The sequence below is a fragment of the Gymnoscopelus microlampas genome (assembly GCF_963454915.1).
Source record: "Gymnoscopelus microlampas genome assembly, chromosome: 12".
Lineage (NCBI taxonomy): Eukaryota > Metazoa > Chordata > Actinopteri > Myctophiformes > Myctophidae > Gymnoscopelus > Gymnoscopelus microlampas.
In genome coordinates this window covers 34,988,149-35,002,008 of record NC_139949.1, presented here as the reverse complement: position 1 = coordinate 35,002,008, position 13,860 = coordinate 34,988,149, and the positions used below count along the sequence as shown (strand labels likewise).

Genomic DNA, 13,860 nt, shown 5'->3' with positions numbered 1-13,860 from the left:
ACCACGGAATGGGCCGCTGCGTCTCTTTATGGCCTGGTTCTCATTAAGCGAGAGTTTATTGGCTGTGTGTGGGTCATTACCTGCAGTAATAGCCTGTTATCAGCCCTCAAACACTCAAACAAGGGAGGTTCTGCAAGGTTCACCAACACATAAACACTGTGGTAGCCAGAGGTTTTAGCTTTGCCAAGTATGCCTGCCTGCGTAATGGCAGGACTGTGTGCGTACATTTCAAGCGACAACTAACCCTCGAGATCAAAAATTAGAAAGGGCAATCTACCTAATTAACCACATTCAACTTGGCGGCCCTATTTTGGGCATGTCATCATTATAGGCACAACATTTTCAAAAATTACGAAAAATAGCCAATCTACAAGCTCACAACACGTAGGCAATGCTATGCAATGCAAGTGGTTAAGAACCATACCGTCGTCAATGCATTTCATTGTCTGTTCACAGCTTTGGCCATATATTGTAAATTGTCCCATAATTGGCTTTTGAAGTCATAACATCAGTATTACCAAACCTACCTGAATAACTGAATCAATGTTGGGTAGATATCATTGCTCAATAAAATAGTAGGAATTTGTTTGTAAATAAATCAAATCAATCCAGACTTTAAAATGCATTAAGCACAATGATAATATGATAAAGATGATAGATGCACCATAAACGTCACTATGTTAGATTACCTACTGTGTCTCAAGCAAGTGCCCTATTTTGGGGAAACAGGTGAACGAGCATGGAGTGCAGAGGTGTTGCGTGTGGGCTGTGGAGACATACTTTTCATATTTTTGGGACAGTAGAAAGGTTGGATAAGGCTGAATACATTGTCAGTGGTTTGTGGTGTAGGTGGATTAAATCATGGCCAATCAAATGACCGCTTTTCATGGCACTCAGCGGCCATCAGCGTAATGGCATACTGCTAATTTTCACAGAGTCACAGGCTCGGAACTGTGATTTCTCACAAGAGCAAACTGATGTCCTTTGTGCAGGAGGTGCAGAGCCATTAACAATGAGTCCACAGCAGCTCAAACAGACCTCCAACTGCAGACAATGTAAAATTAGCTTGGATGGAAATAACACATGCAGTCAATTCTGGCAATTCAGAACCTTGTATGTTAAAGTTAAAGTATGTATATCTAGTTGACCAATCATTAAGCCTTTATGAAGGAAATACCTTCCATAACTATATGGAGAAATTCTGCAGTGTATCATGACGCACAAGCGTTTTGTTGGAACAGAATGCATATCATAGTGAAACTGACAAACTAAATTGATGAAAAAACTGTGCCTCCCCTCCCACATTGGCGCACAGCATGTCCCCAAAATGCCAAAGATGCAGGTGAGGGGAAAAAAACACCACTGTGCCACAGGAAATCGTTATATCGCTGCAGCCAGAGGCTATGGCTATTTGCGGGTCCTTGGCATGGAAAAGTTTGGGAACCCTTTGGCTAAACACGGCATTATAAAATACCGATAAACACACGCCTTCATGAGAAACAATTGGATGTTCTTGGCTTGGAGGCAAAATTACGCATGTACCGCGTGACTAAGAAATGGTTCGGGGAGTTAGTGCTGTCACTGGTGAATGAAAATATCCAGCAGAAATTCTAAATGTCAACATATTCCTCTGGGGATTGTTATAGACAATACGAGTGGATAAAAGAGAGCAAAGCCAAAAGTTCAGATCACAAAAGCAGCTGACTGTAGGCTAAATGTGTGTTGCGCAGATTAAAAAGTCTCTCCCTTTGGCACGCAGCCTGCTAACTTCACAATCCCTGGCACCACAAACTGCTGCAAATGAGGATATTAAAGTCTAATTTAATGTGTGGATGATTCAGTGGCAGTCAATAAGATTGATCAGAACATAATTATGAATTAGAAATAATTAGGGCTGTGTCTGGTTTCAGGAAGTGTCACTTCAAGGCGGTTTCACTTCAAGGCACGCCTTTGCCTTGATGGAAGAGGAATTTGGGACATGCTTCCGCCATCAAAATCCAAAAATCCATTTCGCTAATGCAAACCGCTTTGCTTCGATTTCTATAATGTGTTGTTATTCTATAATCACATAAGCATAAATTAGAAGCCGCGGGGCAGTATTTGTCAGTGTGCGACACGTCCTACTGCGAGCAGGCGAGTGCAGCCAAATTATTTCTGGGGCGCAACCTTTAGTTGGATTATTTTATACTTTGTCATTCCAAAGTATAAAAATACTGGAATAAAAACTGGAATAAAAACGCTTAGCAATGCTTTGCTGTTTCATCTGCTACATTCTAGGGAACTTTAAATACTACTACAAACACATTTATTACATTAATAACAATAATAAACTATAATAATTGAAAACTTCTGAAACTTTTGGAACATTTTCAGTTATACTGACATGACCAAAATAGGGATGCCAGGTTGAAAGTGAAAAAAAAAACTGCTGCAGCTGAAACAGCTTCATGTCCATTTCAACGGCAATGCACAGTAGGCAGATCAAGAGAATGGATCAAAGGGACAGCTCGAGACAAAGAGACCAGGAGACTATGTATACCATATATACATTACATAAATGTATACAGGGAAAGAGAGGGGAAGATGAGAGGGAGGGAGGTGAAGGACGAGGCTTTCTCGCATGATCTTTGACACAGCCTCTGAGCTGTGCCGTCTGATACGGCGGCCGTAGCGTCCTGCAGCGTTGTGAAGATTGCGGCGCAGTGATCAAGGTTGCGCTACATGAAGGAAGGATCTGAGAGCGGAGCTGTAGATCACAGAAGACCAGAGCTTCTATGGCACAACGTCAGAGATGTTTCCTCTGATGCTGCCCCACACGTCCTGTCAGAGCACCACCTGTCTCCACCTGCCGACAACGGCAGCTCCATCACAGCTCCAGGCAGACAATGTTGTTGTACTTTTACTGTATCATTCGTGGAGTAGATGAGCACAGCGCTGGTGTCTGAAAACTTCTTTATAAGATCAAGAAATTCAGTCAAAGCCAGAATACAAAACTGGACATAAATGTTTTAATTTTAAATGAAAAGGTATACAGACACAATCTCAATGGGTTGGTTTTATTTCACAAGACTGGGAGCATGAAAGTCAATGTGTTAGGTAAATAGTTCACTGCTTAGTTTATAGGGATCGATCAAAGAAGTTGATGTAACTTAAAAGGGTTCAAAAGAGAACTGTAATCAAATATGTACAGCCTCATATGTACAAATGTGGACTATGTACTATACTGTAGGGAATGCCATTGTGGTATTGCAAGTTCACTTCATACGAACAGATCAAAGAATAGTTTTCTCTATCGATCATGAAAAGACATTGCGTATAGTGCTCTCACTGGGGTTTTCTGTCTAGTGTCTCTTTGTAGTGGCACTTAACACAGGGTTGGTAATTGCGGGCTTGAGACTTCGTTCACTTAGTTCAAGGTATTCACTTGGTTGCAAATTCAGAGTGGATCAAAACTACACAATGAATGCGGTTCATTCAGATCAGGTCATTTGAAAGTCTTTGACTTTGACCCAGGGACCTTTTCTCTATTCTACTGCATACTTAAGCACAATGTTGGAACTCTATAAAGGCCTTTCATCCAAGTGTCAACGTGAATAACGACCCGCCAATGGCAAGGTGAAGATAAGAATGTGTCACCTTTCTTTCTTTGTCCCCTGTCTCTTTGTTGTCCCTCAGCGAACGGCAGTGAGCTGTACATCGGCAGCGTGCGGTACGAGGACACGGGAGCCTACACGTGTATCGCTAAGAACGAGGTGGGCGTGGACGAGGACATCTCCTCTCTGTTTGTCGAAGACTCGGCCAAGAAGACTCGTGAGTCATGCAGGAGTGGTCCTCATCATGTACTTAGCTCAGGGCGGAATATGGACGCTAGTTTTCATGTGGTTAACCCTTTCAGACCGAGAACGCATCTGTGTCATTTTAAGATTTCTTTGGCTATTAAAAAATAGCAGATCTACAAGCTCATAGCGCGGCACCGAGTGCCGTGCTATGAGCTTGTAGATCTGCTGTTTTTTGAAAAATCGTGAAAATATGTGCATTTTATCTATTTTTGCATAGCAAACATTTTTAACTCTGTTACAACTTCTGGGGGGGTCCCTGTAACAAAATATTTTGAGATGTTGGTCCACGGCCAAAATTCATATAAATTTGGGGGTCCTTGACATAAAAAAGTTTGAGAACCACTGATTATAGCAACATAATTTTTTCCCCAAAAACTGTTAGGATTTAGAAGACATTTGTAGAATCCCCCCAAAGCAAAGATTTCAGTTACAAATGTTTGCTTTGAAAATATATATATATTCAAAGATTTGCTCAAATTTTCACGATTTAAAAAAAATAGCAGATCTACAAGCTCATAGCGCGGCACTCGGTGCTAAAAAATACACAGATTCTTTCCCGGTCTTAATGGGTTAAAGAAGAGACACAAAGTAATCTCTCCTTATATGCAGAGGCTGAGGCGTGGTACTACGCTAATTAAGAATAGTGTGCATGTGCCTGTCAATTTTAAATTACTATGATTCACTAACGCAGTAACGCACGCACAGTGGTAAGATCAAAATTGTACGGTGTGCACATTTCTACTCATTGTAGTGAATGAAGCTGTTTCTTAAAATTTGAGTTATTTCAGTAGACGGCACCACAATGAGAGCAGGATGTTTTTGTCTTAAAAGAAAAAACAAAAGGCCTTGAGTGGCCCGAGTACAGAGAAAAACTAAAATGTCAGCCAAAGAGTGGGATTGAAGCACAGTAATTGCTCTTTTTGGTGAATTTAACCATGAAGGCTCTTTTGTCCCAAGGTCCAAATATGTTATTGAATGGACAAACTGTGCAGACATACACTAGAGAGATACTGTAATTTTACTTGTCAAAAAGTAAAGCTTAAGAGTAAGTAAACAACTTCCTTCTGGAACAGAAATATTACATCCAGTTTTACTGTGTATGGGAATCCAGTTTCCTGTCAAAATAAATAAAAACCTGTAGGCTAAAAACAAGTGAAAGGGCAAATCTAATGCTATCAACCTGTATTCATAATTATAAAATTAACATATTATCTGTCTTTTGGGGAAACATGTCCTTGACAGCAGTAATAGGAAGCAACGTGTTAGATGTAAAATTTACATTTGTCTTGTTCTGGCTGCTAAATCTGTATTTTGGACGATCTCTCTCTCTTTCTGTGATGAAGTAACTTGTGTTTTGTCTTGTTTTCATCCTCTTCTCCCTCTCCCCTGAACCACTCCACTGCTGATTCCATAGTTGCAAACATTCTTTGGAGGGAAGAAGGTAATATATTTTTTCAGCCCTGTTATAGCCCTACTTTGGTGTTTTTGTTTGGAATTGAGGTACTGTAGCCTGTACAGACTTGTATCTATAATCTATAATCTGGCATGTATTTCCAGTCCGAACACAGGAAATACTATTTCCTATATACTATTTCAAAAAGCCAGCAGCACAAATGTAAGCACACTTAACAAGTTGAAAACAGGTTGGATTCTTCTTGCGATGGAGGAACCCAATGTACGAATGTACAAAGACGGCAGCAATGAAAACATGAAGGATCTTTGCAATAAAACAACTTTATGCACAAAATTGGGTCTACACGGAGCACATTAACTGCTCTGACTCTGGAAAATGGGTATAATATGACTCTAACCGCCATTATTGTATATACAAGAACAAATAAAAACTAAAGTTTTGTTGAGAAAATTACCCCCATTATGCTGCTGGCTGTAGAAATCCTGTAAGAAATAGTTGTATCATGACAGGTTATAGATACTCAGAGCCCAGCTCAGATTCACAGCAAATGGGAAACCACACCGATAAACCTATGTTGAAAATAATATGTTTATTAAACTAAACATGAACAGATACAAACAAATATCATATAGTGTAGTCAGTGGGTAATGAATGCCTGAATGTGGGAAAGTGCAGTGTAGGGTGTAGTGCAGGGGTCTTCAATGTTTTCAGGCCAAGGACCCCCTAGTTGAGAGAGAGATGAAGCAGGGACCCCCTCTATATTGTATAAAATGGTGTTTCAGCTAAACTTTTGCTGCTCTTTTTTCCCTCTACACCTATAACTCTTTGCCAAAAACAGCCGATCTACAAGCTCACAACGCCTCGCAGCGCGAGGCGTTGTGAGCTTGTAGATCTGCTATTTTTGGCAAAAGTTCTCCGCAGAAAAGGGATGCTAGGGTTCAAGTGGTTAATGTAAAAAAAAAAAATCATAATCACACAATGATTTGGCGGACCCCCTGTAGTAACTCTGAGGACCCCCTAGGGGTCCCGGACCCCCTGTTGTGTACAAATAAAGAAACACAACAAAATAAAGAAAGAAACACAACAAAACTGGAAGGAGAGAGAGAGAGAGAGAGAGAGAGAGAGAGAGAGAGAGAGAGAGAGAACAAATGACCCTGGCTAGTACTGCTTAAATATATAGGCATTCCCCAGACACTCCTCCGGCAGGCTGACCTCACCTGCAATAGGAACAGAAATACAGACAAACACCCAGAGGACCACAAGCCGGATGGAAGGGGTCATCACAATACTAAAGTCTGTCCGGACTAGTTTCACGGCATGTCGTGGCCTATGCCCTGTCATAGGCCTGTCACAAGCATGTCATAGTCCTGTCATAGGCCTGTCGTATATCTTATTTTCCATCACTAGATCAATGATCCACAGCCCGTTTACAGTATGTTGACTGCATGAGTAGCTACACACTGCAGTGTAAGAATGTGCCTCTTTTGTTCTTGTTCTATAGTTAGAAAAGGTCATTGTTTGATTGTTCCACCAGTTGCGTTGGTGACAGTTAATTTGCAATGGTGTCATTAGTGTGGTGCATGCGTATAAGTGTCTTTTTCGCTTCCTACTTCTGTTTAACTCTTTATGGCATTGTATAAACCAGTGGTTCTCAAACTTTAGTTTGGTATGCATTAGGCCACAGACCCCAATAACTCTGAGAGTGTAGAAATTGAACCAAATGGACCCTTTATAGGTCCATTTGGTTCCATTTCTACACTCTCAGAGTTACAGACCCGTTCATTTGGTTTCTAACTATCAATAACGATCCCTGGGGGTGCCAGGACCCCATTTTAACCCATTCAAATCGGGAAAGCATCTGTGTCATTCTAAAGTTTTGCGTTGGCTATTCAAAAATAACAGTTATACAACTCACAGTGCCACACTTCGTGCCGTGCTGCGAGCTTGTACATCTGCAATTGTTTTTACATTTTTGAAAAATCTTGAAAGTGTGAGAACTACTGATTTACAGGGCAATTGTAGAATCGACCTCAGGTCTTGGAACCACTGGTATAAACTACTTAATTTCTGTAGTGTACTGTTTGATGTTGTGTTGTTGTAACATTAGTCAATAACCTCCAAACAGATTAAAGCTGCAATCGCTAACCTTTATGTGCGTTTTTTGCCCTCTCCCAGTGGAGAGAGGTAATCTAGTGTCCACTCTGTCCACGATAGAAGCAGATGGAAGAGTAGGGCGATCACCTCCAAGTGCTCCAACCACTGCAGATGTGTTTAGTATCAACATACTTTACCATACAGATGATTTAACTTAATGTTTATTCATTTAAATAGTCTTGGATTGTAGCTCTAACAAATCATTCATGGTTGTGTTTTGTGTGTGTGGAGTGTGCATGCTCGTTTTCTGGCATTTATAGCAGTGACACCCCTACTGTCGATGCAGACGTATACACACATCAAACTGTGATCCATGCTAACTAATCAGTAGACACAGAGTTTGCACCTGGTGCAGAGTCTATCGCACAAGGCTCTGCTTTCTACGGAGCTGGTATGTGAGTTCGAGGATTTTGACGGCAGCGTGTTGTTGTTGTTGTTGTTGTTGTTGGATGTGTTGCCGACAGGGCCTTTTGTTGGTGTTGTCAAAACGTCTGACAGCCAGTCAGAGCGTGCATTCATGCTAACGTCAAATCATGCTAACAGGAGTCTTGTCATGTCACTCTTTTGGCACTGTTGAAACCTCATCGTGAAACGTCAGAAAAACACAAGAAAAACACACTCTTGCTTTTGTGTTGTTGTTTTTTTCCTCCAACTCTCCCCATTCTACTTGTCATGATTGTGTGTGTGTCTGTCTTTCCTCCCAGGCCTGAGTGTAGGGAACATGTTCTACGTGTTCTCTGATGAGGGCATCACAGTCCTCCAGCCCAGTGAGTGTGAGATACGACGGCACATGAAGCGCACAGAGAGAATCGTCGCCACCTATGTAAGTACTGCTGCGTCCTGTTAGAAGTGCTGGAACAGTGATTCCCAATCTGTGCGCCGCCAAGGCCCACTGGTGGGTCGTGAGGGTATTGCAAGTGTGCCCCCAAATATTTGGCAAAACACTTATAACATTAATATTAAAAAATATATGTTAAGAAATTACAGTATGTTTGCTTTGAAACCTTGAAATGATTTTTTTCTTCCATTGTAATACCAATAAATAAGAACTTGTTATGTACTACGTTGGTTCCATTGATCCAAGCCAGAACATAATCGATTGACTGACCACTGCCTACTGTACATGCCCGAAATAGGGACGCCAGCTTGAAAGTAGTTAAAACGCACGTGTGAAGGACAATGTCATGCCAAACGTGAGAGAGAAGTAGACTTCTTTCTCCATTGTCAGATTGTTGGTTGTCCTTTCAGTGTAATGCATTACTCATGTCCATTAGTCAACAGCTCAATGCGATAGACTATATAGAGTCTATAGAACAAACCCCCAGGTTTGTAATCCATTGAAGAACGCCCTGCTCCATGAACAATAGGCTTTAGATGGTAAAAGTTCGCCTGTTCCTCTGAGGGATTTGGGTTTTACAGGACACTGTAATTATATTAGAGATCGATACAAACTCAATGAGCTATGTTAGCCGGCTACTGCTGCAAACAGCATTTTCTCTACTTCGCCAAGGTGAAGGGAGAGGGCTCCCTTGAAACAAGGCCTTTGGCACCCACACACGCACGTGTGTGTGTGTGTGTGTGTGTGTGTGTGTGTGTGTGTGTGTGTGTGTGTGTGTGTGTGTGTGTGTGTGTGTGTGTGTGTGTGTGTGTGTGTGTGTGTGTGTGTGTGTGTGTGTGTGTGTGTGTGTGTGTGTGTGTGCGTGCGTGCGTGCGCATGTGTGTTGAAACGAGGGATGCGCAAAGCTCTTGTCAGCAAAGACAGCAGGCTACAGGATTTTTAATCGCGTTGATACTCTTACAGTAGGCTATTACAGTGAGTTAGCAGTTGAGAACTTTGATGTTTAAGCTGAGGCTAAAACGGATGCCCGGGGATTACACTGATGTCAAGATATTGTTATTATTAATAGTATGAGTGTTAGCAGGCAGGGCAGCATCACTATTAGCAGCAGTGGTAATTGCTACTGATACAGTATCATCATTTTATTTAAATTTGATACACAACAGTACTCCCGTACAATAAGGGTACATTTTTACACGTACAGCGCTGAATGAACAATGGATTTGATGTAATGAATTACCTGCAGTCAATACATTTGCTTTGCAGGTCAGAAATTCCTGTGCTATGCTACTTTTTCCTGGATGAGCCAACAAATGTCATTGTATTTATTTTTCTTTCTTCATGCTTTGTTGGGGTTCCCCAGGAGGAGATGTGTCCTAAGGGTCAGGGGGTGTCCCCCCAGCATTGTGTGTGGTCCTCAGCAGTTAACGTCAGAGATAAGTACATCTACGTGACTCAGCCGCTGCAGAACCGACTGCTGGTCATCGACACACAGGCACAGAAGGTGGTGCAGGTGAGTGAAGCAGGAAACAGGTCTGCCGTAACAAACAAAACATTTACATGTTTGGCATTCCAAATGGTGTTTAATGCGGCTGTTTGTGTCGCATTCTAATTCATCTTTTATTTATCATTTAGGACCCATTCATTCCCATAGTTTACAATGAGCAGTCAGTTTTTGGTGTTTCAAAAGGTAGTGCTAGGCACATCCATGTAATTGCTGCTGCAGGACTAAGTGCCCATATCAGAAGAAAATAAATGTCCGCACAAACAGCTTGATGATTCAGATATATAAAGTTTATGTCACAGTAAAAAAAAAAGTAATTAGCACAGTCATTTCACTGTTTAGCAGTATATATTTTACTGTGCAAATAAGCACACAGCTGTTTCCTAAATTTTAATATTCGGAGCACTTAACTGTTTGTGCGGACGTTTGTTTTCTTCAGTGAGTTCGGTGTACCTGTGAACAGTTTTATCTCGTCATCAAAACATTTGATTACACAACCAATCACAACTTGCTCGGTTTAGCTCGCTGCACACGGGAACCTGCCCACGTAAGAAGATGCAAGATAAAATAAATCAATCCCACCTCAAGCACTTAACAATATGTTGCCCAGGTGGGTGCTGGCTGGCCGGTCATTCATCTCACCTGTAAAGGCTGTTTAGAGACCAAAGCCCCGTGGAGTTATTCCCAGGGTCAGCATCATTTATACTGGATGGGAGGAAATAGACCGGATTCAAGGAGGCGGAGGAGATGACAAGGAGGGAGATGAGGAGTACAAGCTAGATGGGAGGAAGGTATTAGATCAGACAGGAGAGACAAACAGAGCGAGCAGAGGGTAGATTTTATATGTCAGAACGTCATAGAACAACTGTCAGTTGTCTTGAATTTGACATGCCTCAAATACTTGCCGGAAATAATGTTGAGCGCTCCTCCTCTGTCAACATATGGTTCTTTTCAACTACAAGAACTAAGCGAACTGTGTCGTGCCGTGAAACATTGTTCACAGGTTCTGTATTTCACAGGGTCTACAGTCATTTGGGGCCCTGCTCAGGAGGTGGTACTAACCCTGGGATCTTGGAGCCCAGAACTGAGTGCTTATACTTACAACATTTCTAAAATAGCAGATCTACAAGCTCATAATACAACAATTTTTTTTTTTTTTTTGGACGAACCTCTCCCTTCAGGGGTGGTTCTGGTTATAATGGAAATGGAAACATAAAAAAAAAACATCATAAAACTTTCATAAAGTTTATGGAAGGTTCTGGGTTACCATTCATAGTCGAAAAGAGCCAATGTCACAAATAAAGTGTGTGAAATTGTTTGAAAATAAGTGGCATACACTCAACTTGATTTGGAGACCTTACTTTCATGCATTACTAATTGAGTAACACATTAAATTAGAAATTCTCATTTATAGTGTTTAAGCTTCTGATTAATCCGTGCATGCTGTAGTGACAATGCAATCACTGCAATTGATCTAAAGTTCGCTCTTTACACTTTGATAAGATTATCCAAAATATATGCCCTGCTCTGATAGAGGGTGCTGTAGCTTCTGAGTTATGTGGCAGCCATATTAAGATTAAGGCTGCTTAATACCAATAACATTATTCCTGCATTATTCTCTATTACATTTGGCCTACCTTCTTCCATTTAATATTTTGCCTTGTCCTTTTTGTCCTTCATTTGAGGGTGTTTTGAGAAAGTAACGAAAAGTAAAAGGTAAATGGTGCAGTTATGTATGGCCTTTATCCAAAGTGCTTTGAATTGTTCATTACATTCACCAATTCGCACACCGACGGCGGAGGAAACCATGCAAGGCGGCAACCTGCTCTTCGGGAGCAATTAGGGGTCCAGTGTCTTGCTCAAGGACACTTTGACATTAACTCTGGGGGAGCCTGGGATCGAAAACACAGGTTTTTTCTTTCTTCCATTTTCTTGAAAAGTAACAGTTTTGGACGTACAAGGTTTCCCCCTGACAGCGACGATGTGTTTGAAGGCAGCTTGTGACCTTTGTCTCACACGTAAACCTCCTTTCCTCGTCTCCATTTCTCTGTGTTTCTCACCAAGCTCTAGTTCAGCAATGAAGCAGAAACGGCATGAAAATTACGAGTAAAATGAGATTGAGAGGCTGGATGGGACGCAGGACTAAGACGTATGGCTGAGGGTTTCCCCCCTCTTCATCGCCCTCACTCTCTCTCTCTCTCTCTCTCTCTCTCTCTCTCTCTCTCTCTCTCTCTCTCTCTCTCTCTCTCTCTCTCTCTCTTCTCTCCCTAGCCTATGGATGCAAGAGGTTAATACATCTTCCGTGTCTCTTTGCCCCATTTCCTCCGTCCATCTTGGTCCTACACCACCACGTTGAAAGCCTTTTTTTTTTCACGAAATACAAACACAATTCCATCTCCTTTTTGAGGATGATGTGAAATGAAGAGAGCAGGAGGGGGATCGCTGCACCTGCAACATGATGCAATAACTGCACTTTGCATTTCACAGAACAGCCTGAGCAAAACATAGAAAGTCATTTTCACATTTTGTTGACACCGACTAATACCCGCAAGCTACACTCTTTTTTTTGTTTTATGTAAAACAGTTCAGCCTTGATTATATAGCCTCAGCCTGCACATTCTGGAAGAGCTGCCATCGTAATGGCGTCTGGTGTCATTTTTGTGTCCATCAGTGATTATGTGTCTTGAGAGAGACCCCACTTTCTCTCTCTGTTTGTCACTGTCAGCGAGAGTGGCAGGTGTCTGCCAGATAACTGGGTCTGAAGGCTGGACTACAGTGATTAGAGAAAATCGCCCTACAGCTAAGCAGAGCCTTTTGCTGCGTTGGTAGCAGAATGGATCGTTACATTGAATGATCAGTGTTTTCTGGCAAAATCACTGGACGTTTTCACTTCTGTCGTGGTGCCTCGTTTCTGATGGCATAGTGAGCATACGCTATTTTATAGCCATGGCTCTGACTTGTTGGCTTTGAAAATAATAATACGAATCTGGACCATGAAGCAAAGGACTCCACAAAGTTCATATGATGGAAAAAATGAAATTGCATGTTTTCACCTCAGTGAAAAATGAATCCATGATTGAGCTCCTTTTATCCAATAAAGTTATAGTCGGTTCCACTCTCCCAATCAATGAACTCAGCTGGCAGCTTGGCACGCATGCACAGACCTGCAGGTCAGCCCAATCATCCCGCAGCACTTCATGCTTTTCTCTTCTGATCAGCACTGAGTATGGTTCTCTCGGAATTACTCGGGTGCTACCAGTGGTGGGAAAAGTACTCAAATGTTTTACTAAAAAAAGTAAAAGTGTCAATACTGCAATGTAGAAGTACTCTGTTACAAGTAAAAGTCCGGAATTCAAAATGTACTTTAGCAAAAGTACAAAAGTATTGTAATATATAATCATTTATATCTATAAAGTCACTAGTAACTAAAGTTCTCAAATAATTGTAGTGGAGTAAAAGTATAATATTTGCCTCTGAGATGTAGTGGAGTAGAAGTAAAAGTATTGACAATTGGAAATGGAAATGTTGAGGTAAAAGTACCTCAACATTGTACTTAAGTACAGTACTTGAGTAAATGTACTTGTTACTTTACACCACGGAGTGCTACCCGTCTCTTGCATTTCCGGTTCGGGGAGACTGTATATATATACGCTGCTCTTCACCGTACCTCTTATGAGAAGACAATGCACACACGCACACACACACACACACACACACACACTCACACCCATTCTAAATATCAGCATGTCAGCAGTGTGTTGACTTGACACTTGGCTGACCAGTGGAGAGCAGAGGGCTGGACCTTCTATTACTGAACACAGGTCTTATGGTCTCGCTCCACTGAGGAGGGTGGCAGCTGCTCGCGCTCCATGTCAACAGGAGCAGGGTAATGGATTGTGTTATTCCTCATTGTTGACAATGTACCACACCTTGGGTTGAGTGGGTTGCCATCAGTTTCTCTCTCTCTCTCTCTCTCTCTCTCTCTCTCTCTCTCTCTCTCTCTCTCTCTCCCCCACTACCTTTCAGTCTCTCCATGCCTCTCTCACTCACTCTTCCTCTCACATTCACGCTCCCTTTCCTCTCTCTCACCCTCTCTTTATCTCACTGTGCC

The 13,860-nt window shown here is 41.8% G+C and overlaps 1 protein-coding gene across 1 annotated transcript in view; it reads left to right on the top strand.

Annotated features, from left to right (window-relative positions):
* fstl4 (follistatin-like 4) overlaps window positions 1-13,860 on the top strand; it is a gene marked incomplete at both ends in the record, with an annotated part of 277,470 nt that overhangs the window by 252,694 nt on the left and 10,916 nt on the right. Inside the window, 4 exons of the mRNA XM_084073607.1 lie at window positions 3,676-3,810; window positions 5,254-5,280; window positions 8,112-8,230; window positions 9,609-9,758. Of these exons, the coding sequence (XP_083929733.1) occupies window positions 3,676-3,810; window positions 5,254-5,280; window positions 8,112-8,230; window positions 9,609-9,758 (431 nt within the window). The remainder of the gene's footprint in view (window positions 1-3,675; window positions 3,811-5,253; window positions 5,281-8,111; window positions 8,231-9,608; window positions 9,759-13,860) is intronic.